Here is a 26,121-nt window from a genome sequence, read left to right on the forward strand (position 1 = left end):
CATAGAGATGTATACTTTAGAATGAGCAAAAAAGAGATGTTTTGGGGTATATTTTCAGCGTCCAAGAGGGGAGAGTTGTTCATCTGTGACATCATAGATCTTGGTCGCATTGCCAATGGGAGGATCTCCATAGCATTAGTGATCTCGACATTCAAATGCTCATAACTCTTCTATTGCTAGTCCTATTTTACTCAAACTTTTGTTGATCTTATTCTTTGATTTTTCTGCTTTCACAAAAGCTAACTTGCTCCAAGAGTTTCATTCTTCTTTAACACAGCCTTTCCAGAAAAGCCCCCCCCCCCCCCCCCCGTTTTCCCGAAAGGGTGCGTTAATTTGACTCCCCTCCCTCAACCCAACCTTTCTAGAAAAGCCCCCCCCCCCCCCCCGGTTTTCACGAAAGGGTGAGGTCATCCCCGCTCCGCGAACGCAGACGATCGTCATAAGCCGAAACTCAACCGGTTGGGCCATGCAGTTGGAACTGGTTCCTCCTCCTTGGTATAAAAACAATTACTTTTCAATTTTCACGCTCTATATATAGGTTACAAGTTATTGCATGGTTTATCATGAAATTTAGAGTCCAAAATCAAGTCAAGATTTTTGTTTTAGAAATTGGATACTCGATGGATACTTCTTCATGATTGCAACTTAGAGCCTTCAATGAATTGCGGCCCTTCCAACGGTGCCGTTACGTTGATCTCCGACCTTAGCAGAGGAAGAACACAGGAGAGAGGGAGAGAGAGAGAGAGGGAGAGAGAGAGAGAGATGATGACTTGTTTCTAGTCCATTTTGTTAGTCCGTGAATTAACGAACACTTTTTGTTTTTGTTTTAAAGTGTTATTTCATTGATTCTGCCAGTGACATTTACAAACAGTAGTGAAATGCAAACATGCACTGACAAATAATTTCAAAATAATAGTACCAGAAATAAGTATTTCATAATAAACATATACATTATCATAAATCAATTCAACCATTCATTGTTCTATTCCACTGAAAGAAATTTAAGAAATGTAATACAGATAATAAAGAAAAAAAAAATTGACCCTCACATTCGACACTGTCTAACCTGTATGTAATGAGGTGCCCCCCCCCCCCCCCCCCCCGCGGCCCTCACCACGTACGATGTACCGTATGCACGTTTTTATTGCATTTTTTATTTGTCTCCTCAAAACCAGAATAGTTCGGTAAGCAAATTCTGGACTGGAGAAAAGAGAAGGTAATCTTTACAGAATAATGCTGTCAAGCACGCATTTTTATTAAACAATGAATGTAATAATCGCATTTCGAAAAACATTTCTTTTTGCCTGAAAGTCCTCCACCTGTCAAGTCGAGTGTATTGTATTGAAGTTCGTCTCGACATCGCTACAACCTGTTTTTGTCTTTTGTGTTGTCCCACCTGCTCTATTCTACGTTTGCTAGAGCTGAGAAATTCAAACGTTATTTTTTTACTTAAAATAAAGTTACTAGATCTAATCCTACGTTTACCTTGTAAGTTGTATTGACTTGCTGTTTTATCTGTATATTTTTGATCCACCTGTATTTTGTTTGTTAACATTACAGTTTATTAATTTTCTATTAAGCCTGAATCTAGACAGGAAGAATAACAGTCGTTTCTGGGGTCTGGGGATTTCGTATACTATTACTAATAATAGTAATACTAACCTCGCAATACGTGTGAGTGGGGATTTCGTGTGCTGACTACCGCCCCCTTGAATTAAATCCTAGCTTCGCCACTAATTTTATACTTAGTTAACGGGAAATTTATTGCTGTGCCCCTCCCCTTTTCAGGCAGAAAACGTAAGAAAAGCAGATGCAGACAAGGAACGATTCAAAGAAACGGAGCTTCTGCAATTCGAAATTTTTCTCATCTCCCTCTCTGTTATTGTTAACACTACAAGCAGAGAACGTAAGAAGAGCAGGAGCGGGCAAGGAACAATTCGAAGAAAACGTCAGAGCTTCCGTGCTTCGCGCGGGAGGGAGGGGGAAACTCTCCCTATAATATGGAGCGCCTTTCGCACGCTCATTATGAAGTGTGTGCTCACTCCCGCCCCCTAAAACGAAATCCTAGCAAAGCCACTTATTCTGGACTGGCATTGCCAAAAATTACAGACAACATCGAAACGGACATAAAAACACAGGTAGCATCAGTAGATTTCATTCAAATTTCACCACAATGTAGTTAAAATTTATTCACTGGAGTGCTAAAATAATTGAATTTAGGGCATATTTTTGTGCTGGCCCTCTCTTGGTTGAAAGTAAAATTTTAAGAAAATTGTAATTTTTCAATCTCTATTTTTAATTCAGAAAAATAATTAAAAGACTACAATTTGATAAAGAACCAAGTCATATGATGAATAGTTGCAGTGGAAACTGACAGTGTAAAAAAATCAAGTATTTGCCCCCCAAAACAAGAGAAAATAAGTCAAACATTGCCAAGCTTAATTTGCCACACACAGAATAGTTACAGAGAACAAGGTTATATCATAACCTTGCTCATTGAATGAGTGGTAAATAACAGATATTCAAATAAGATTATTTGTATGTAAAAAAAAGTACATGTATGTATAAAAATGACTTTCCATCAAATATAAATGAGAATGAAGCATCTAAAGGCTAGACCATTCAGAGTGAATCAACTGAAGTACTGAACCATGCAATGAACATGAAGAAAAGAACATTGCAAATATTTAGGGAATGTAAAGCAGGATATGAAAAGATGGCAATGAAGAGAGAATGCGAAACATGAGCTACAAATGTCAAGCATGAGATGGAAATAAAGGAGTCAATAAAGAAGTGGTGAGATCAAAGAAAAGGTAAAATCAAAGGAAATAGCAAAATTAGAAATATTCAATTCTTTGTGTTAAAATAAACTCCTACAAACATTCTTCGATTTGGAGGTTGGCCATGAAATTTTTGAGTAACTTTGAAAAAACTTGTGATTGGCAACAAACATAATTTCTGGACTATTTTATTGTTAGAAATATGTATATTTCCATGTTTTTACCCAAAAACTTAGGTTATTCAAAGCCTGTGAGTAAAGAAAGGCCACAGATAGATATTTCATTTTAACTTTCTGGTTCAAGGTATTTCAATGTCCCAAAGTAAAACAATCCAACTATTTATCTCCCTCTGTACGCAAGACTGGGCTTTCCACTTATTTAAAGGACAAGTCCACCCCAACAAAAAGTTGATTTGAATAAAAAGAGAAAAATCTAACTAGCATAACTGTCATCAAAATCGGATGTAAAATAAGAAATTTATGACATTTTAAAGTTTCGCTTAATTTCACAAAACAGTTCTATGCACATCCTGGTCAGTATGCAAATGAGGAGACTGATGACATCATCCACTCACTATTTCTTTTGTATTTTATTATATGAAATATGAAATATTCTAATTTTCTCCTCATTGTCAAGTGAAAAAATGATTAGTTCCTCCCTGAACATGTGGAATTAGCATTGTTTAATACTATATGGTTCAGTCAAGTTGGTCCTTATTGTCAAATCTGTAAAAAATGAAATATTGTATAATTCAAACAATAAAAAACAAAGAAATAGTGAGTGATGGACCTCATCGATTGACTTATTTGCATGACACTGAGTTGTGCATATCACTGTTTTGTAAAAAATAAGCAAAACTTTAAACTGCCATAACTTTCTTATTTTATATCTGATTTTGATGAAATTTTCAGTGTTATGCTGGTTTGATTTTTCTCTTTTTATTCAAATCAACATTTTGCTGGGGTGGACTTGACCTTTAAATGATGCTAGTTGCTACTGTGTGCCTCATTTTTCATGCTTTCAAAGAATCGATTCAATCGCCTACTTAGAATATGCATTCTTTTCTCTTTTAATGTTCAGTTTCATGAAGATATGAAGGCTTCTCTTGTAAAAGAATCAGATCCTAAGCCTGATCAGTGATGGATTTCTTTATACTAATTGTAGCTTATGGAGTGACATTTGCATCGTTTTCCTACATTCTCCTGCTTGGTGATGGCAGGTATCATCGAAATGGTGTTATTGGGAAATTGAGACAAGCTATTGTGCAGGTATGTTGTCTTCAATTTCTTGTAGTATTTATGGTAATTGTGGAGGCATGATAGCTCAGTTAGTAGAGCGGTTGTCTCACAATCTGGCGACCCTCAGTTTTAGGTCCTTCACTAGTAAGGGAGAACCTTAAAGGGGAAATTCACCGCGATGATATATTTGTTGTAAAAATAGCAGAAAAATTATGGAAATTTTTGGTGAAGGTATAATGAAAATCCAAAGAATACAAGAGTTATTAGAATTTTTCATTTTTTTTTCGGATGTCACGATATCCGAGGAGTGTCCCCGTTTAACATGTAGTAAATGAAATCAATGAAATGCCATTTTCTCAAAAAAATTGAAATTGTTTTTATTGTACCTTCTGTATATTAACATACAAATCATTCCACACCTGCTCCTGAATGAAACACATTTCATAAGAAAACAATAACTATTATTAGAAGATCAGATATAATGCATTTCTTTAATCACTTGGGTCCCGTAACACAAAGATTAGCGATGAATAGCAAATATGAGAGAACACTTCTGATTGGTTCCTGGTCAGTATTTTGCGCAAAATCCGCATGTAATATTGATCTTGATTGGTCAGTTCATTTAGCTAATCTTTGTGTTACGGAGCCCAGAATATTGAAATCTCCAGTAATCTTAGAAAATAAGAACTCCCAACAATTCATGAAAAGTTATTATTTCATTGCAGAAGGTTGCCTGTAGATTTGATTTATGGTTGATAAACTACTAAATTTATTATCCTTCTGACTGTGAACCAGTTAACTTGACAACACATATATGCAAATTGAAAGAGCCTAAAAAAAACGTTCAGGGCGCAATGATATTGTATTTATTTCTGCAAGGGGCTTGTGAAACAATTATCAGAAATAAATTTGTGTGAACATTGTTTTGTTATTCACAGACGGTGAAATGGATGCACGAGAATCTCCTCCCTGAAGCTATTCAACGTTTGGTGAGCAGAATAATCAACTACCTTATCCATGAAAGGTTGGTTCTAATTTTAATTTCTCTTTTTAAAATATGGGAGGGGAGGGTGGCTATGCCATGACAAGTTTATATTGCATAAGTCTGAGTGGCTCATATGAGGCACAGGTGGTTATAACACCCAAGTAAATAAGCATTTTTGAATTCCTGTACGATTCCATTTCCCCATGATTTGTGATTTTTATTTCATTTTAAAATTGATAAAAAGTATGTTTTGGCATTGAATTACATGAATAAATAGGTCCTCATCCTGCATTGTCTCTTGTTTCAGAAATCCTTGTTTTCAATACTTCTACATCATGGTACTCTTGCTTGCCCTATACTTCTACACGGTTGATGTTCTTCCTCTAGCTTTAACCGTCGGCACCCCTCCGTCAATCATCGTCATCTCTTATTTCTGCTTTGCTTCATGCTTCGTCTTCTTTGTCATCTGCTCTAAGAGTGACCCAGGGGTCATCACCATGGCGACACTGCATTCATTCAGAGATGTGTATGAAATGGACTATGTGCTGTATCAGAAGGGCGCTGATTGCTGGACTTGTAAATTTGAAAAGCCAGCCAGATCCAAACACTGTGGTAAGATTGGACACTAACAAAAAATGTGTCCAGCCACCCCAAAACCATTAATAAATCACCCTAAATGAATTTTGATATTTTTGCCTCACCTGCATAGCAGAGTGGGACTATAGGCACCGCTTTTCCGACGGCGGCGACGTCAACACCAAATCTTAACCGAAGGTTAAGTTTTTGAAATGACATCATAACTTAAAAAGTATATGGACCCAGTTCATGAAACTTTGAATTAAGGTTAATCAAGTATTACTGAACATCCTGCTTGAGTTTCATGTCAAATGACCAAGGTCAAAGGTCATTTAGGGTCAATGAACTTAGACCATGTTGGGGGAATCAACATCAAAATCTTAACCTAAGGTTGTTTTTGAAATGTCATCATAACTTAGAAAATATATGGACCTAGTTCATGAAACTTAAACATAAGGTTAATCAAGTATTACTGAACATCCTGCCTGAGTTTCATGTCACATGATTGAGGTCAAAGGTCACTTAGGGTCAACAAACATTGGCCATATTGGGGGTATTGAGGAATTGTCATCATAACTTTGAAATTGTATTGATTTAGTTCATGAAACTTGGACCTAAGAGCAATCAAGTAACCTTGAACATCCGTGTGAATATCAGGTCACATGACCAAGGTCAAAGGTCAATGAACTTTGGCCATGTTGGGGGTCTCTGTTGAATTACCATCATAACTTCAAAAGTTTATGGATCTGATTCATGAAACTTGGACATAAGAGTAATCAAGTATCACTGAACATCTCATGTGAGTTTCAGGTCACATGACCAAAGTCAAAGGTCATTTAAGGTTAATGAACTTTGGCCATTTTGGAGGTAATTATTAGATTGCTGTCATAACTTTCAAAGTTTATAGATCATATAGTTTATTAATTATATGGATATACATGTAGGGGTAATCAAGTATCATTGACAAGTCTTAGGTCGCATGATCAAGGTCAAATGTCATTTATTGTAAATGAAGATAGTATTGTATCATTATATAAATGGTGTTTTTTGTGAATAATTATTTTATAGTAGTTTTCATAGTCAGCACTGCTGCTATATTGAATCGCGTGATGCAGGTGAGGCTGCCAGAGGCGCTCCACTTGTTATTGAGTTTGAACAAGCACATCCTAAGCTTTAAAATGATATATGATTTGTCAAACTTGATCAACAATAACTCACACAAATACTTGATTGAATGCAGGAGAAAACAAAGTGAGAGCTTCAGAAAATATTGGAGAAAATAACATTTGAAGTTTGTGTTCTCCCAAGCATGAGATGTGCACACTGCTATTTCAAGGAAACTGCCAAGCATTCTGCAAAAACTTGTGTCACAGAAACTCTAGTATTTTGTTTTTATTCAACTTTACAACTCAAAATTTGTACTGTATAAAGATGAAGAAACACTCCTTCATATTAAAGCTAAGTTTTTAAGTTTGAAGACCGATTTATTATTTTGGTTATTAACAGAGAACCTTCCTTGGCAACTTATTGGTGGTTTTGGGGTGGTTGGTCACAAAACTCTGATATTCTTTGAGGGCTTTTTGCCAAATCTATATGATTTTACTCTTATTCCAATGCATTGATTACAATTATAGCTGACATCAGGATTATTTTACTTTTACAGAATAAATAAATTAACTCCAAAGCCCCAGTCACCCGTATCCTCAAGGATCTTTCTCCCCTGGATCTTGCTGCTTTCATGGATCTACACGAACCATGCCGTAAATAGTGAAGTTGAACAAATCAAAAGTCTCTCACTTCCATTAAATATTAAGATACTACAGTTGCAATGCCATTTTGCTGAACCACCTTTTCAATAATAAAGTGAAAATTAGTATTGTCTTCATTAAAAAAAAATTGATTAGAAAAATATCAGAACCCTTCATGGTTATTTGACTTCATATCCTTGTTCACTGCCAATTTGTCAATCATACCAATAGGATGAATGAAATAAAATTATGGATAATTTTGAATAGTGTGTTGCATAGGAACATTCAATTTTCTGTGTACAGATGAATACACACATATGTGGATATATTTATTTGTATGCATTATTTTCCATTCATATGTATTCCAGGCACATGCAACCATTGTGTTCATCGCTTTGATCACCATTGCACCTGGTTAAACAATTGCATCGGGGGATTCAACCACCGCTACTTTCTTGCTCTGGTCACGTCCTTGTTCTTTGGGACAGGTTTTGTATCTTACAGTATCATGTCTACCCTGAGTCAGTATGCCAAGGTGTCCCGTTTGTTGGAGTCCAGCTACGTAGGACCCGATGGGAAGCTCTGGCCGGTGACCTTCCGAGTTGCTGTGCAGGTGAGATTTAGTTTTCCTTTGTTTGGTTTAGATTGTGTGTTATAAGCACTGTTTCTATTTCTGTGGAAGTACATGTAACTCCTGTAGGACCTCAGCAAGGTAGCTTTCCGCTGCACTACCGGAATGATTACCACTTTAGTATCCCCTGTCAGTTGACATTAGTAGTGATTTGTGTGTCAAATGAGCAGACAAAACGAACTTGTTATACCTGTCGCTATTGGCTATCCATTGTTTAACCGCAGTTTGAGACCAGAAGCTTGATGAAAACCTGACTTAAGAATTTGGGCCATTGTCCTTTTTGGCCCCATCTCAATGGAATTACTCATTTGAATCAGTTTATTTCCAATTGTCTAAAGCCAATTCATTCAATTACCAACTCATCTACTATCATTTGATCTACCATCAGTTATTCCACTATCCACATGGTCTAATTGCCATTTTGTCCGTTCACCATTTGGTCTAATATTCAGGTGGTCCAATAGCCATTTAGTCCATACACCATTTGGTCTAATTGAAATAGTGTTTATTTGGCAAAATGAATGAAAAGAAAATGGGTATTAGACCAGCTGGTTATAAGACGGAATGATCTCAGACAAACTAGTGATCAGACGAAGTGCCGTTGGACCAGATGGTTATTGGGCCAAATGGTTGTTAGACGAAACGTTGATGGGCGGAATAGCATTAGACCAAACGAAGGTAGACCATGTGATAAGTGGACGAGTTGGCAATAGACGAATCGGCGGTTTACAGTGTACCTGTGAATCTAATTCTAGACTTCAGGTGCCCTCACAAAATCAGGGTCACTTTTGTAGTTGCTGATAGCAGGAGTCTCACTCAGCATCTGTTACATTCTCACCTTCTAATTTCTTCTGCTGAGACAAAACAGCAGAGATCCTGGTAAACCATTCCATGAAAAAATAATAATCACTGAAGTTCACTGACTATTCAAGATTCAAGAAATTTATTTCATTTCCATCACATCAAACAAATGCAAATCAAATATAATTACAAATCAAGCCAATATTAGTATAAGCTACCGCATATCCTTCCATCTTTTTGTCTCAACAAATAAGTAAATAAAAGACTTTGCTTTATATAGAGCTTTTTTTCAAGTCACCCTCACCTCCACCAGCAGTAAAAACTTGGTCTGAGGGGATGGAATCCCTGATCACTCTTGCTCATACCGTTGCTAAATTACATTGTAAATCAAAATTATCTTGCAAGGTGCTTGTGCATGAATGGTTCCATTTAGCTCTTGTTCAAATGTTATTATCTCTTTAAACAGATAAATGAATTAATTTGAAAAAAATTAAATGTGGTTATTTCAACAGCATTTATTTATGGAGAGACCGATGCCTGTGTTCATCATGATGTCACTGGCACTACTGAGCCTCTTGGTGGCAGCATTCATGTTCTTTCACATCTACCTTGCCGTAACAAACCAAACCACCAATGAGCGTTATAAGCGATCCCATATCGATGTGCAGGAAATTCGTCAGCACTGCAGTTCATCAAGCAGATGCTCTAAACGGGGCAACAGTCACAAAAGATCACATTCCAAGCAAGATAATAGTAAGCATTCAGACTATTCTTCATGCAAAAATATATACAATAAAGGTTTTATAAAGAATTTATGTGAAATTATTTTTCCAGTTTGTAACAGATGACATTATGGGGGAAGCTAAACAGCCATATACCTATTCTTCTGTATTGTATTCTGTGTTACAGTTTGGAGTTTAAGGAAGCGATTATTTTTTAATTTGTTCTGTTAGCTTTGAAACACATTGTTGACATTCCAATACTGAACAATAGGGTTGTGCAAATAATATGAAAATAAACACAGAACCAATATATTACCTCCCATGATACAATATAGACATTTGATATGTTTTCAGACGTTAAATGAAAAAGTTAAACTTGCATTAAATTCAGTTCCAGCCGGCCATTACAACTCGCCAAGTAAATAGGTCAAAAAAGCTTTGAAACTAACCAACTTTTTCTTCTGATTTGTCAGTATGCTAGTCCAATGGCAGAAAAAATGGAATGTATTGTACATTTATAGATGGGGGATGATCAACTTAATTGAAATTAGGCCTGGTGGTTGTTTCATAAAGCTGTTCGTATCAAGTTAAGAGCAACTTTAAGAACGACTGATGAACCTTTCTTCACCAGTGAACATATAATGGTGAATAACATTTACCACAAGAAAGGATCACCAGTCGTTCTTAAAGTCATTTTTAACTTACAAACAGGTTTGTGAAACAGCCCCTTGGGACGAATGCCCTTTTTCCCATTTGATCGTTGGCAAGGGTAAACAATCAAAACAGTTTTAGATTCGTGGATTATCAGAAGTCACAAAAAACTTGACCTATTGAAATGACCAATAAGTGTTCACGCATGAGAGAGCTGACTCAGTCTAGTGCACCCAGTAGAGCACCTATGACATGCACATCAACCCTCCTAAATGATGCACAGTCGCTGACATGGTCATCATTTTCGTGTCTTGAAAAGGTTACAAAATGTTCAGAATTTCATTTAGATTTAAGTATAAATTTAATTTGTTATATCTTTCTCTTTGTTGTCAAATATAAAAGATTGTAGCCATGTCCTTTTGATAATTGAATTTATATCTCATATCAGAAATCAACATCTAGAGAACATTTGATTAATGTGAAATGTAATATTTGGTTGAATCCATTGATTGTTCAAGTTTTACTTTCAGGCCTAATTGTGATATTACAGCTGGCAGCAATATAATATGCAAACATTTGTGCAGCCCTGCCTAACCATTGACACAACAGTTATATCTAAAGTTGAAGGAAAAAGACAGTAGTTACAGCAAACAATTATTTTTATGAGAAAGTCATTTAAATCAAGGTTCATCGTAAAAATATCATACTTCAAGATCTGGTACATTATGTAAACTTTGTAAAATCATTAAATCTCAACTCACAATTGATAATTCTGATGATCACCAACACGGAAAAGCATATGTGAGACAGTGTAAATAATATTTCTTCGAAAATACCCGACATTTGATGAAATTCCGTGCTAATTTTGCTCATTTCTCAGCAATTCCGCATTTTCTTCCAGAGCTGTTGGGCACATGTGTATTTTATTTTTTATATATACGCTTTGATGGTTATTTAATTGGATTCTGTTCGAACTCATTTTGAGATTGTTACCATTACTGGTATTTATCTTTAATAAGAGACAACTATCATTCTGCAGTGAATTGATATTGTAGTTGGTACTTCATTGATAAATTCCTCCGATATTCTGAAACTTTGATATACTGATACATGTTGCACTTCTTGTTTCCCACTAACTTGCTACATCATTGTACATCATTTTAACATACATTATCGGTAAATTTCATGTTCCATTTTACATAAATAGCCATGATCAGTTTTACAATCAATTGCTGTGGACTGGGTTATATTGTGATATATATGCTCTTGCTCATTCTAATTTCCTCTTTTAATCTGTGGACACTAATCTACTAATCTGACACTTCTTCAAGGTCTAAAAAGCGTATAAATATATTTGTGCCGATCAATCATCTGGTTTAATACTGATATTTGAATAAATTAATTATCAGTGAGCCCTTTGCAAAATTACATAATAAGTATTTTTTACAATGTTTTTGCATAAAACTTGTTCCATTTAAATGCTTGGAAACATATACATGTATATATATAGTTAGAATGCAAATTACGCTTGTTATGTCATCAGATTTTGATACATTACTGGGGTTGCCACGCAGTCAAGCTTAGCTTATAGTGGCAACCCCTGCAACCTTCTAACAATCAATATATATTAATAGAAAATGCAATTATGTTCAATGTTTTGCTTATCATTTTTTACGTTTATTATTATTGTATTTTCTTTGTTCATGTGTGTATGAAAAAGTGTTGCAGAAACCAATAAATTAAATTAAATGAAATGAAAAAATACTTGTTTTGTATTTTAAGAAGTGCAATACATCAATTCTAGCGAACAGATCTATTACCATGCAGCCATTACAACTGTATGCATATTTAATGTAAAATTATGTAATGTTTCAACAAAGATTGTAACCACAGAAGTCTGGGCTTAAGACTTAATATTTGGTCAATTTTCAGTTAGAGAACCATATTGCTAAATGTAGGTCCCAGGAGTACGTCACTGACAAGAGAATATATCCTTGAATTTGAGGAATTGGTTTGATGATCAGGGCCCGTATTCCATAAACGAGATAAGCTTTTTGCTTAAGTCTTAGCAATTTGTCTTAGCATTTTGCTTGTCTAAGAAATCTTCCCTAACGATATTCTATAAACTTTAAGACATTTGTCTCAAGTCAGACGATATGGCTAAGCCAAAGTCTCAAAGTCAAATTCTATGACCTTCTAAACTGCTGCAGGGGTGACTGCAACAAAATAGCAAAAATGTAATTGAAGTTGTTTTTTCTTAACAAGTTTGATTTTATTGAAACTAATTACAACTATTGTAGTAAAAGAAGAGCATTCATCACCCATATATGGTAAGAATTCTTTATTCAGATTCTTCTATATTTTGTTAATTACCAAAACATTTCAATCCCAAACCGAGTGACTTGCACAGTTTTTTATGTATCAGTCCCATTCATTACTTTTCATGTATTGTTTGTCAAAATCTAAATGGGATAGGGTAGATTCCTCTCGACATCTTTATTCTACTTCAGTTGAAGTAGACCTAGGGTCTAAGGGAAAACATTTGTAACTTTTGAGACTAGTCTTGGGTCTAACATTAGGCCTAGATCTAGCCTAGGCCCAAGATCTACAACTAATATCCGTCTGTTTGGAGGAGAATTGAACATTGTTTTTACTTTTTACTTTCCTGAAGGCTGAATCAAAACGTAACTTTGTTAGTCTAGTGCCGTAGTGGAGCAACTGAGACTGAAGCTACATACTAGGCCTAGATCTAACGATAGACCTATATTAGTATTGGTCTAGGCCTAGAACATGCAGGACTTAGCCTGGCTTAGCCTTAAGACAGGGATAGATCTATCTAGATCTACATGTAGGTCTAGAATAGATCTGACTTAGACCAAAAGCTTCAGTCTCCGACTGTATTTTGGTTGTTCCGCTATTTTAGTATTACGACACTAAACAGTCTAACGTTACGTTGGCCTAGTCTCACCAATGTGATATGACAGTAAATGTCAGAAACTTTTAAATAAATCCCCAGAAACGACGGTTATTCCTGTCAACAGTGCTAGATATATCGCTATGCATTGCTTGCCAACTATGCCTAAAGTTAGATCTAGTCCTAGTAGTAGTCTAGACATCTATCTAGATCTACTCCTGCTTTAGGTCCATCTGTTTGTTTGGAGTTTTTATTTTATACATTTTGAGGACTTGTTTAGATCTAGGTTTCCAGGACTAGAAAACAGGCCTAAACCTAGACCAACACTGGCAACAGCTCAGTCTAGACTAGGGCCTAGATTTATATAAGAATTTAGATCTAGGGCCTAGGCGGCCTAGCCTGTGCTTTCTTCTATTCATTCTAGATTTTATTTCTAGCCTATCCGGTAGCCCTAACGTTAGGACTGGCTGATCTAGTCTACTGTTTGATCTAGAAATCTCTAACCTAGGCCTAGATCTAGAATAAATGACTTACTCACTTAGACTAAAAGTTAGACCCTATCTAGATCTAGAACTATACCAATCTAGGTGTACATAGGGTCATAGTAATAGGTGTAGATCTAGAGACCTGTAGACTCTATCTCAATGTAGATTCTAGATCTAAAAATAGTAAATGTAGGCTAGATCTAGTCTAGTTCTACTCATCTAACGTTAGGCCTGAGAAAGGAAGTAGGCTAGGGATCTAGCATTGGGTTATTTCTAGGACTAAAGAATCTTGATCTAGGCTTAGATCTAAACTAGGGGCTGTAGTTCGAAATCTTGAGGTCTAGCCCCCCCCCCCCCCCCAAAAAAAAAAAAAAAAAAAAAAATAGAACTAAGCCCTCAGCTACATGTAGTTCTCTATGTACTATGTAGCCAAACAAAAGTTAGCATTGACCATTGTCTTAATCTTTTTTGGCGTATACATGTAGTTATCATACAAACACATATTTTGATGAATGAGAAAATGTGTCTTGCAGATTATTTTAGCTCAAAACCTACATTTCATGGACATATAGGCCAATGTCATAAAATGAAGAAGTAGTTCAATACACATCATGCTGTTTACACATTTATTGATCTGATATGCTGTTACCATGGCAACAAATTTTCAAATATATGTCTTGCAGATCTACACCTCAAAATCAATGTGTGAGCCAACTTTTATAAGAATTGGTAAAACTAATAAAGGGATTCAAACCGGCACAAGATTTTCACCTAATTTCTTTATATAGTATGTTGTTACCATAGCAACACGAATTATGATACAGGCAAAAGTATATCTTAGACATCTTCAACTCAAGACTATTGTGTGCGCCAACATTTTAGGAGAATTGACCAGTTGAAAACTGATAAAGTAATTCAAATTACAAGATTTTCATCTAGTTTTTGTTATTTTATTTGTTGCCATGGCAACGCAATTTTTTATAAAGGCATAAAATATACTTTGCACATCTTCACATCAAGACTAACGTTTGTGCCACATTTCATGAGAATTGATTAAAAACTGAAGAAGTCGTTGGAACTGCAAGATTTTTACATAATTTTTGCCCTAATATACCGTTACCATGGCAACACAATTTCCGACACATGCGAAAATGTGTCTTGCACATCTTTACCTCAAGACCTATGTCTGTGGCAAACATCATGAGAAGTGGTTGAAATATTGTAAACTTGTTAAAACCACAAATTTTCCACCTAATTTTCGTTATTTAATATGTTGTTACCATGGCAACGCAATTTTTGTATATAGGCATAAAATATGTTTTGCACATCTTCACATCAAGACTAATGTTTGTGCCACATTTCATGAGAATTGGTTAAAAACTGAGGAAGTAGTTGGAATAGCAAGATTTATACATATTTTTTGCCATAATATACTGTTACCATGGCAACACAATTTCCGACACATGCAAAATTGTGTCTTGCACATCTTTTCCTCAAATCCAATGTGTGAGCCAACTTTCATGAGAATTGGTAGAAAACCGATGAAGTAATTTAAATTTTAAATTTTGGCCATAATATACTGTTACCATGGCAACACAATTTCTGAAAAAGCAAAAAATAAATTCTTACACCTCCTTACCTTAAGACCAATGTGTGTTCCAAATTTCATGAAAATTGGTTAAAAACTGAGGAAGTAGCTCGAAATGCAATAGAGGTATAAATTCTAAAAAAAAATTGGCCATGATTTGTTGGATTTAAACGTTGTCTTAAAGCAATTAAGACAACTCACAACTGTCTTAAAGTTAGGGCAAAATTCTTAGCCATGTAGAATTTATGAAATACAGACTCTGCATATTTAAGAAAAGTTACTTAGCCATTCATCCTAAATCTGTCTTAGTCGCGCAAAAATTCTTAGCCAAATACTTAGACAAATACTTAGACAAAATTCTTAGCCAATTCTTTATGGAATACGCGTTTTGGCTAAGAATTTTGTCTTACACAGAAAACTAAGACAAAATGCTTAGATTTTTGACTTAAGCATGCTTATCTCGTTTATGGAATACGGGCCCAGGAACCTGAATTTTCAGAAGAGACCCATCTCAGTTGCAGTCTTGTCAATTATTTTGAAAAATATTTATTTATGTATATTTTTTGTATTGAAAGTATTTCTTTTGTTTACTTTGTCATTAAATTTCATTGAAATTGAAACTACTTAACAAGTTGATGTCATATGTGTAATAATTCTCTAGCTTATGATAAAGGGTTTGGAGTTTTATAAACAGTTTTGTTTTATTTTCGTGATGAAAAACAGAGAATCTACTAACTAGTCATTTTGATGTAATGGGTTTGTATCCCACCACTGCCACATTGTTAATGAGGGAGCATCCACTAACTAGTCATTTCAATGCAATGGGTTTTATCCCACCCCTGCTACAATGTTAATGAGGGAGAATCCACTAACTAGTCATTCCAATGCAATAGGACTATCCCACCGCTGCCACTATGTTAATGAAGGAGAATCCACTAACTAGTCATTTCAAAGCAATAGATCCCATGGCTGCCACCATGTTAATGAAGGAGCATCCACTAACTAGTCATTTCAGTGCAATAGGTTTCTACCCCACCGCTGCCACCAAGTTAATGAAGGAGAATCCACTATCTAGTCATTTCAATTCAATGGGCTATCCCACTGCTGCCACCATAAAATTCACTAGTCATTTCAATGCAATGGGTCTATCCCACTGCTGCCACCATTTTAATGGACGATCGAGAATCCACTAACTAGTTTCAATGCTTTGGGTTTTGATCCCACTCCTGCCACAACGTTAAAGGACAAGTCCACCCCAACAAAAAGTTGATTTGCATAAATAGAGAAAAATCCAACAAGCATAACAGTGAAAATTTCATTAAAATTGGATGTAATTGTAAAATAAGAAAGTTATGACATTTTAAATTTTCTCTTAGTTTCACAAAACAGTTATATACACATCCTGGTCAGTGTATGCAAATGAGGAGACTGATGACATCATCCACTCACTATTTCATTATATGAAATATTCTCATTTTCTCCTCTTTGTCAAGTGAAACAACGATTTATTTCTCCCTGAACATGTGGAATAAGCATTCAATTTTGTTTAATACTATATGGTTCAGTCCAGTTGGTCCTTATTGTCAAATCTGTAAAAAAATGAAATATTGTAGAATTAAAACGACCAAAAAAAAATAGTGAGGGACATCATAGTCTGTTTCATTTGCATGTCACTGGGTTGTACATATCACTGTTTTGTGAAAAATAAACGAAATTTTGAAATGACATAACTTTATTTTACATCCGATTTTGATGAAATTTTCAGCAAAATTTTGATTTTTCTGGGATGGACTTGACCTTTAATGAAGGAAAATTCACTGACTAGTCATTACAATGCAATGGGCTCATATCCCACTGCTGCCATCCATGCTAATCCATTGGATTGAAAATGCCTGTTTTAGCATAATCAGCCAAGCAACAATGGGCTAATATTCAGGGCAATAACACATGCTGTAATCCACCTTCAGGCTGGGGAGGAAGGTTGTGCAAAAACTTAGGAGGAATCGGCATGATATTATGGGCTGTAACATTACTGAAATAGTAATAGATATTCTGCTCTCCAAACTGAAGTGCTACAAACAGACCGATGAGGGTAAAGAGCATGGTCACCTGCATGGAACTCTTGATGGGGTCCTGCTCCTTGATGAACTGCAGAAGACGGTACCAGAAATGCTCGTGACGAGCACGTCGGAGCTCTAGCAGGCGGTACCTGAAGCGGATCCAGATGATGTTGACGCTGAAGCCGCCAATGGCGAAACATGGAAGTAAAAAGAACAAGGTGTTCTCCATCGCCATGAGGCCGTTAATATACATTTGGATGCTCCAGTTGTAGCGAGACTCGTTGGGGTCCAGGTAGACGCCACTGAATAACAAGTAGTTCCAGGTTATCTGTTTCGAAAGGAAATAAACATGATGAACATATGATAAAAGTGAAGACGAGAGGAAAAGAAAGTTTACATTTAGGATTACGCAGATAACCAGATGAATGGCTTGTAGTATATTTTAAAGTTGTAGACAATAATCTTATAACTGTTATGTTGCTAGCACCCTTATTACAGGTCAGCTAAGCATAGCTTCACAGAACATACAGTAGTCTCCAGTCTTGCGGGGAACTTGAAACTTTTTCTGTGATGACATTGTAGGCTCAGCTACTTAAACAGTTACACAACAGAATATCTTTATGAACTATATACTTATACAAATAAATTCTATATACTACAAAGTTTGCTGGAGTATTTGGTGATGTGCCTTACCTGTGTTGCAATGGCCCATGTTGTTACACCACAGACCATCACCATGAACCCGTTGGCAAGTTGTCGTAAATTGAGAAAGTCCTGCACCGTGGTTGACATCTTTGCCCTGCAAACGTCCAACTGGCCAACATGGTTCCGTATGAAGTGAATGTCGAGCTTTAGATGAGCTTTGAATGAGATCCTCATAAGGTAGATGAAGTAGGAGAAGAAACCATAGAGCGAGAGCCCAATGGCAGTTGTTGCACATGCCAAATATCTTTGAAACTTTACGCTGGTTTTCAAGAGTACAACATAGAACATGAGTCTGTAGATGGCAATAAGGAGTGGGAATACTGTGCAGGCCAGCAGGAATGGCTTGTTAGGAAGCCCTCTTCTCTCAAGGTCCAGATATTGAAGTCTCCGCACCACGTACCTGATGTCGAGGGTGCGTGGCCATTGGCTAAAACACTGAGCAGGGTTAGTGACGGCATTCCGGATGAGAGCGAGGAGGCAGACTGCTGGGGTACTTGCCGCAAAGATCAGGTACGACATGTAGCTGATATATCGGATGAGATCCTCTTTCTTGCCCCAGTAGATGCTTCCGTAGTGGCCAGCATCGTAGAGAATGAGGGAGAGGTAAGTAACAAGGAGGAACATCGACAGAATCCCACTTCCTCTGTGGTTCCATGATTTCAGACCTGCATTGAGTTATTTAACAAAATTCTAATAATGTATTTATATTGATCACAAATTCATCTTGTCAGGTGCTCAATGCGCTCTTATATCACCCTACTGAACTTGGCACTGATTTCAGTGTTCACGACGTTTTTTTTTTGTGTGGTGGGAGGGGGTGGAGCAGGTTCCTTCCCGCTGTTACCAATTCCCCTCACCTGGGTCGAGTGCATTGCAGACGGGGAACTTCATTCGGTGACCAAAGTCGTAAAGAAAATGAAAGAGGTCGGAGTGTACCTCGATGGCCAGTTGGGGTATTGTTCAATTCTTCACTGCATCTCGTTAAAAAAAGAAATCATTTAGGACCATACTAATCTTTTCAACTTTATATGTATTGCATGCTTTGCATGATATGGCTTAAAAACAAATGGGTGAATATACAACTTATGGAAGGTCGATTATGCAGTTTCCCGCTTGGAGGCGTACTATTCATAAGCCCGCTCATCGGACAAAAGTCCAATGTTTTGTTAATTAAATTAAATATAAGCTTGAATGCATTGATGCAAGTTTTGATTACCAGTTTAAACTAAATTTCAGTTTCCAGTTATCAGGCAATTAGTAGCATAATGAAGTACATGTAAAATTTTCATTTTTGAGGGGGCAAGACTTACAGGGCAGTGAGGAAAGTGAGTGAACAACATATTAAGCATTTTTAATGCAAATATCTAATTTTGTGATAGATTTTGATATATTCAGAATAAATCACATGTAATCATTTTCCTTTCCAATTCTGTATTTTCCTCCTTTTTTCTTGGTTGTGAAAATCTTAGGGGGTCCATGCCCCCAAGCCCCCTATCTTTACGTCAGTGGAGTCGAATGTATTTTTGTTTTAATAATTAAGTAGGTATACATAATCATTCAACACAAAATTACAAATAAATAAATAGAATTACGACCATGCATAATAATGAACAAATTTACAGTGCATAAAGAGTACAGACAGAGAATGTTCAAAAGTCAAACCTCCATTTACGAAAGTGAGCAGAAAGTTTACCCTTCTTTCTAGAAATTTTATATTCAATTTCTTTGATACTCGTTAAGAAAGGCTTAAAGCAAACAAAGTCAGGGATCTTATTTTAAAATTTGCAAAGATGGATAAAGTATTTTAACGATAGCAAAATGTATCTTGTAATCACTGAGAAAATATTATATTAGGCCTACGCAGTACAAGCTTAGTGGGTCTTTAATATTTTTTGTTCGGCCATAAAAACAGACAAAGTATACAAAGTACTAGAACACTATTTAACTGTTTCAGTATAAGTACCAGTGGGTCGTTTCATAAAGCTGTTCGTAAATTAAGAGCGACTTTAAGAACGACGGGTGATCATTTCTTGTGGTAAATATGTTCATTGGTGATTACTTAGCGCGGAAGAAATGTTCACCATTCATTCTTAAAGTTGTTTGTAACTTACGAACAGCTTTATGAAACACCCACCTGAACAATTCAAGAGAGGAATGACGATTTTTTTTTCTGTTGCTAAGAAACATGCAAAAATTCACAGAAGACCATCGAAAAACACTGCATAATCCCATCATACAAATATACAATTAAAATCAATATTCAGTTTAAAAAGATCAAATTCTGTGCATTTGGTGATACATGAATTTTTGAACAAGTTGATGTTCAGTGTTCACTTATGATATGACCTATTGTTGTCTTCAATGTCATGAGGGAAACACTCTAAAAATTGGGTGTTAAAATTGACACTATACAGTGCGTATCAAAAAACAGTTTACACTTTGAAAAAGCCCTGGGAATTAAAAAATATACAACATGTGGGTAATTTTTTCACATATAATCTTGGGTTTGGGTCTCATCTATCCAATGAAAGTAAAAGTTTTGTCAGAATGTTACACTTGAGTGAACACTGTTCATTTTGTAAAGCTCGCAGAAATCTGTTTGCGCAGAAATGCTCGTTTTCACGCTGTGTTAAGGGGAAACGGCGAAATCAAACTTACCCTGTGAAACATTTCTCATACATTTCCTTTGCACTTTTAGTCAGTTGAAATAAAACGGATACATTCAAGCATTTTGTAACAATTTTGCCACCCAAATCGAAATTTCAGCACTTAGTAAGCACAACCTTTACCCTTTTTGTGCCAGCTGGATCTGAGGACATAACTGAATCTGTACAAAAGTTTAAATCAGACATCTCCAGCATTATTTCACTCAGTTTTTATCATTGAAAGTGGGTTAACATTTCATTTTTCATTTAATACTTGTTTCTCCACACTTTTCCCAAGCTTGGCAATGATTAACAAAATGAAAATCAAGCTTAAGCCATTCCATGTAAATCACAGCTCAGTGTAAAACAAATATCGTCACGATGGCCTCGGTATGTGGGGGAGAGGGGTGGGGTGAAATGCTCTCTTCGAAGTGTTTTGGGCACGGAAACAAGTCAAAAAAGGTAAAAGATATCTTCAAATCAATTTTAATAGCTAAATTATACGTGTTCTTCATGATTAAGGTCTACTTTTATTCGCATAACTATTTCAAAATTCTGCGCAAATCATTATTCACTAACTTTTCAAAAGTAAGTGGTGCTCACTCAAGCGGAAATATTTTTCGAGAGTTATATCGTCATTTGATTAAATGGACCTGTACCAATGTTAAGATGTGGAAAAGTGTTCAGGATGTTACAAATGTATAATTCTACAGGTTTTTTTCAAAGTGTAAACTTTTTTTTGATACGCACTGTATAGTTCTCAGAGAATCGCACCCCGAGTTATTTAATTTGCACCTACAGTATGAACATAATACCAAAAAAGTGTTAAAGCCCGGTGTTAAAGTAACAACGATCTCAAGGGTTTTGAAGTAACACTAAATTTAATACCAGAATAAAATGACTAGTGTGGTATTCTATGTACACCGGTTACACCACAGTTTTTGCTGTGTATACCTTTTAAGTTGCAGCATTTGAAATTATGATGTTTGTTGTTAAACGAGTGTCCTAGCTGACACGGGCAAAAGTATGCCTTTTGCTGAATGTACATTTCGCTTTACCAATGGAGATATTGTAACCGAAACATACTGTTATAAAACCATGAAATTTATTTATTGTAACATAAAAACCATACAATTTCATTGTGGTAACATAAATGCAAAATGCCTGAATGGGTATGACTAAAGGAGGTTTTAGTTGTTTTCGGAGCACCTTACTAGCAGTTCCACCACTCTTGAATTTTAGAGAATTATTTGATGAGGAAGAGCGTTTATAAAAAAATAAAAGCATTGTGCTGAACTGTCAACTTTGATATCAATTGCCAACTTTCGTAGTTTTATTTCTGAAAAGGCTTTGCATCAGTTTTATTTAAAAGGGACAAAAGACTTAGAAAGACAAATCGTTTCTTAGGCTATAGTTGGGAGAGAGATAGAATGGGAGCATAAAAGTGCCACCCATATGTTCAGCTAATCATATCATCATGACTACTTCCCTTAGAAAAGATGATCAGATGACAGAATCTGAGATGTCGTCATGTCTACAGGATGTGTACATGATGAAATTCGAGATCTTGTCATCTCTTCTGAAAGGCGAAGACATGATGACACCCAAGGTCTTATAATCTCATGGAGCTACTAACAGTTGGTAACTCCATCACCTTGAATCCCTTCCACTGGATGCAGACATAAAGATAAGTTTTCTAAGGCAGGGGCGGATCCAGGATTTTCCAAAGGGCGGGGGAGGGGCACATTTTCCCATTGGAAATTTGACAAGCAGAAAAAAAAATGCTTTCACCAAAATTGAAGGTCATTTCGTCCACGAAAAATTTGACAAGCAAAAAAAAAAAGTTATCACTAATTGTGACTGAACGACATGTTGCCATTGAAAATATTTGCTGTAACTTTCAAAAGGGGGCACACTAGAGTAAGAACGGCATATTTACATTAAAATGATTATGTTTCTAAAGGGGGGGTGGGGATGGGCCGGATGTGCCCCTGGATCCGCCACTGTTCTAAGTCTAACGGATGTAGACGTAATGAGAAGATTATCTGTACACCTGGGCGGCTTCCATAAGATATAGAGACTGTTCTTATACATGTGTAGTTGTACTTACCAATTGATTTATCTGTGTACTTAAAGTATTGTCCCTTCCCTGTCCACCACAGTGCGTCACAAACTCGACATCGCCCACTCTTTTCCCTTTCCCCTGTCACGCCATCATCGCCGTCGTGGTCGTTGACGCAGTATCCCCCACTGCGCACGCGTCCATGGTCAACCTCGGCGTCGCCAATCTGGGCTTCACCATTGAGCAGAGGATTCGAGTCACACTCGTGACGAAAGTCAGACGACTCGTTTGGATTTTTGGCAATTATCGAATCATTGATGCCGATCTCTGGCGCGTGGAAGTACGAGAGATGACCTGATGGTGCATGTTTCTAGAAAAGTAGGGTTAAGAAAAAAAATTCATTGATGTTTGATTTTTTAAAGAAATTGTGATAGTTAAAAGCCTTATTTCGTGAATGATTTCCAAAATGAAGAATATTATCCCTAAAAAAAATATTGTTGATTACCAGTTGTAATTTAAAGTGCAAGTTTCTTATCTCCTTTCATTTAATTTTTTGGGGTTTCAATTTATTTTTGAAATCTTGTCAGTATTCATTCACCTTTCAATTAATATTGCTGATTTATCAGTTATGCTTTATATTCTTGAAACCCTAAAGCCTTTAAAGGCTATAAAATGACAGTGGACTTGCCTCTAGCCTACATTGTAGGTATATGTCCTGATGAGTCTTTTGGAAATTGCTCTTATGTGAACTTCTAATTACAATAGGGCCTATTTAAATAGATCATTACCTGTTCTGGGGACCGACTGTGGACCAGGTCGATGACTTCCTCCATTCTCCTACGGTAACACTGGTGGCAATATCGCTCCTCAATGACGGGTCTGGCCCAAAACAGCCCCAGGAACTTAAACATGATCCATAGGAGAAATGGCCACTTCTTCGAAATGTCTTCAGTCACATCCACTGTCTTCGACAAGCGCTGATTCCTTGAAGATGCAGTACCTTCATCCCTTCCCCTGCTACCAGTATCTGTCCTCATCCTGTCGCTCTCTGTCCTCATCCTGCCGCTCTTTGGCCCAGGCTGTTCATGGAGCGTTCCTTCAGCAGGTGTTTCACCCATGGTGGTCCGTCGAAATTCGTCACCTCTGTGACCCTGATTACTCTGATCCCGTTTTCCCAACCCATGTTGCCGGTCATCCTTTATTTGACTTCTTTCCTGGTAGGTCTTGCTCTCATCGATGTTCCTAGATCTCCCTCGTTCAGTGGTCCCCCATGGGGTTTCACCAATACTCCCATATTTCGCGGGGAGTCTACGCTTTTGAGAAGATAGCACGTAATCGATTTCACTTGTCATAGAACTGCTTCTTAAACCTTCCAAACCTTCGTCCCCAGTAAAGTAATCCTGGCGATCGACGCCCGCATCCTCACCAGTATTTTCCTTTCTGCGAAGACTGTTACTGCATGCAAGATCGCCAAAGGCCTGTCCGATGTTCGTGCTGTCTCCATGAACATGATGAACAATCGGATTCGGGAAGCTCTCCAATCTCTCTGGCGTCTCGTATATGAAGATGCCACTATCACCATTACTGGTCGAGGACACCCCGATACGGTCCATCCTCTCATAATCTGAAGGATAGCCATTGATAGAGTGGGATACTTGACCAATAGCGACTTCATACCTGAACACATCATCTTCACTCCTTCCGTCCATGCGATTTCCTGTAATGGTGCATTCATCCTTAAAGGCTATCTTCCGTTTGCTTTTCGGAATGGCTCCATTTCTTATGTGCTTTTCTGCATCGGTCAGCGATTCGCTATTCATTTTTGCTTCATTCCTGCTTTTCCTGTTTGGAGAGGGAAGTGAATAAAGCTCAGTGTAAGGACTTTCAGAGTTAGAAAGGAAAATTGCGAAATTCAGAGCATTTAAATGTAATCATCGCATATAAATAAAATAATTACCCCCAAAAGGAGTACGATGGAATAAAATAAAAACATTAATATCAATATTTGCGTTTCGGTTAGATTTATCCACTATATATCTAATCTTATAGAATTAGAAGCGAAACGATGTGTAAAACAATAGTTCCGGCAATCGTTTTGCTATCCAAACATCATAAACTTTGTATGAACAACGATATCAATTTCATTGTTTTTATGAAATTTCCTACCTGCAATCATTCGTTGTGCAGGGGCCTTATTAACCGGTCCTTTTATGTACACGCTAACATTCGTTATTATCATTTATCAAAATATTTTACATTTACAGTTCTTTTCGATTGAATTTTACTTCCAAAATCTGTTTGCCTTCGAAAACTGTCTTTACCGTCCTAGGTCAGCTTACATCACGGGTCTATTAGCATGATTAGATTATTTACATTCTCTGTATAAAGGAGTTAGTCAGATCATTTTACATTCTCTGTAGAAATGGGTTTGTCAGATCATTTTGCTGTATTCACATTTTCGCTCAAATAAATCACATCATTAATCACTGTAGCTGCCAAATACGACTCTTTTTCTGACATTTTCTATTGCCTATTTCTACCAGCGAGCTAATCGAGTGACTGACGGATAAATTAGTGCTTTATAATGAGTGTTATGATGAGTATCTTAATACCCATAATATGAAATGTGTGGAAAGTACGTACCTCACTCTTTATGATGTCCGTGTGTCAACATTTAATAAATGAGTCGTTGCTCGAAATCATTTTCATAAAAGTATACAAGCTCGAAGATATGGACATATCACCAACTTTTAAGATATTAAAGGAGACGATTTGGAGAACTTTTATTTAATTGGATACCTACATTGCAGAGCTCAAAGTGGATGCATGGGGGTTCAAGGGGGAAGGGGAGGGAATGATCATTGTTTAAAAACATTAAATGAGTAGGGGGGGAATCAATGGTTCATTTGGCATTGGTTGTGTGATAGATTGTAAGATGTCATAAACTTAATCAGATATGTAACTAAGGTGCTTAAGGTCGCGATTTATAGGGATGCTCTTGGCTTGAAATAATATAATTTAAACAGATAAAGAATAATAAGACAATCAAAATACTGAAAATTTTATCAGAATCGGACAAGGAATAACACAGATATGGCATTTTAAAGATCTGCATTATAAGTTCATTGCATGTTTACTATTTATGAATATTCAATGAGCAGATTGACGAGATCATACATGTATCTCCACTTGTTCTTTCGTATTTTATTATATGAAATTTGGTTTATTCAAATTGTATCTACCATGAACTAAAAAATTGGATCGACAACTGATTTAGTGCATTCATTGCTGCAACTTATTTTATTTTAAAGGAGACACTTTCACATATGTATGAAAAATGAAACAATAATGATTTCATGTAATAACATAAGAAAAGGGAAAGTGGGCATGTTATTTCATCAGCCCACCTAATGAATATTCATGATTACGTGATATTTTCACAAAATATTGCTGAACTTTAAAATTCTCCGTTATTTGTTATCCGATTTTGATGAAATTTTCAGCATTTTGCTCAATGAATTTCACTCTAT

At 36.4% G+C, this 26,121-nt stretch overlaps 2 protein-coding genes across 2 annotated transcripts; one reads left to right on the top strand and one right to left on the bottom strand.

Annotated features, from left to right (window-relative positions):
- Positions 1–1,159: 1,159 nt before the first annotated feature.
- Positions 1,160–13,891, top strand: LOC129269877 (palmitoyltransferase ZDHHC4-like). Its single transcript, XM_054907333.2, has 6 exons — positions 1,160–1,216; positions 3,861–4,048; positions 4,957–5,042; positions 5,311–5,615; positions 7,696–7,940; positions 9,272–13,891. Exons 2-6 carry the CDS (start codon positions 3,920–3,922, stop codon positions 9,605–9,607), a joined length of 1,101 nt encoding a protein of 366 aa, XP_054763308.2. The 5' UTR covers positions 1,160–1,216; positions 3,861–3,919; the 3' UTR covers positions 9,608–13,891.
- Positions 13,892–15,828: 1,937 nt separating this feature from the next.
- Positions 15,829–24,433, bottom strand: LOC129269879 (uncharacterized). The gene is made up of 4 exons (XM_054907335.2): positions 23,380–24,433; positions 22,640–22,961; positions 17,873–18,549; positions 15,829–17,507 (listed from the first exon to the last, which is right to left on the bottom strand). The coding sequence occupies exons 1-4, from the start codon at positions 24,409–24,411 to the stop codon at positions 17,052–17,054; spliced, it is 2,487 nt and encodes an 828-aa protein (XP_054763310.2). The 5' UTR covers positions 24,412–24,433; the 3' UTR covers positions 15,829–17,051.
- Between the last annotated feature and the right edge of the window lie 1,688 nt (positions 24,434–26,121).

Source organism: Lytechinus pictus, chromosome 10 (assembly GCF_037042905.1).
Source record: "Lytechinus pictus isolate F3 Inbred chromosome 10, Lp3.0, whole genome shotgun sequence".
In the NCBI taxonomy this organism is placed as follows: Eukaryota; Metazoa; Echinodermata; class Echinoidea; order Temnopleuroida; family Toxopneustidae; genus Lytechinus; species Lytechinus pictus.

Coding starts and splice junctions, on each gene's coding strand:
- LOC129269877 (XM_054907333.2), top strand. CDS start 3,920: ATGGATTTCTTTATACTAATTGTAGCTTATGGAGTGACATTTGCATCG. Junction 5,043..5,310: donor AACTACCTTATCCATGAAAG/GTTGGTTCTAAT, acceptor CTCTTGTTTCAG/AAATCCTTGTTTTCAATACT. Junction 5,616..7,695: donor AGCCAGATCCAAACACTGTG/GTAAGATTGGAC, acceptor TATGTATTCCAG/GCACATGCAACCATTGTGTT.
- LOC129269879 (XM_054907335.2), bottom strand. CDS start 24,411: ATGAATAGCGAATCGCTGACCGATGCAGAAAAGCACATAAGAAATGGA. Junction 22,962..23,379: donor ACAGTCGGTCCCCAGAACAG/GTAATGATCTAT, acceptor CTACTTTTCTAG/AAACATGCACCATCAGGTCA. Junction 18,550..22,639: donor GTACACAGATAAATCAATTG/GTAAGTACAACT, acceptor AACTCAATGCAG/GTCTGAAATCATGGAACCAC.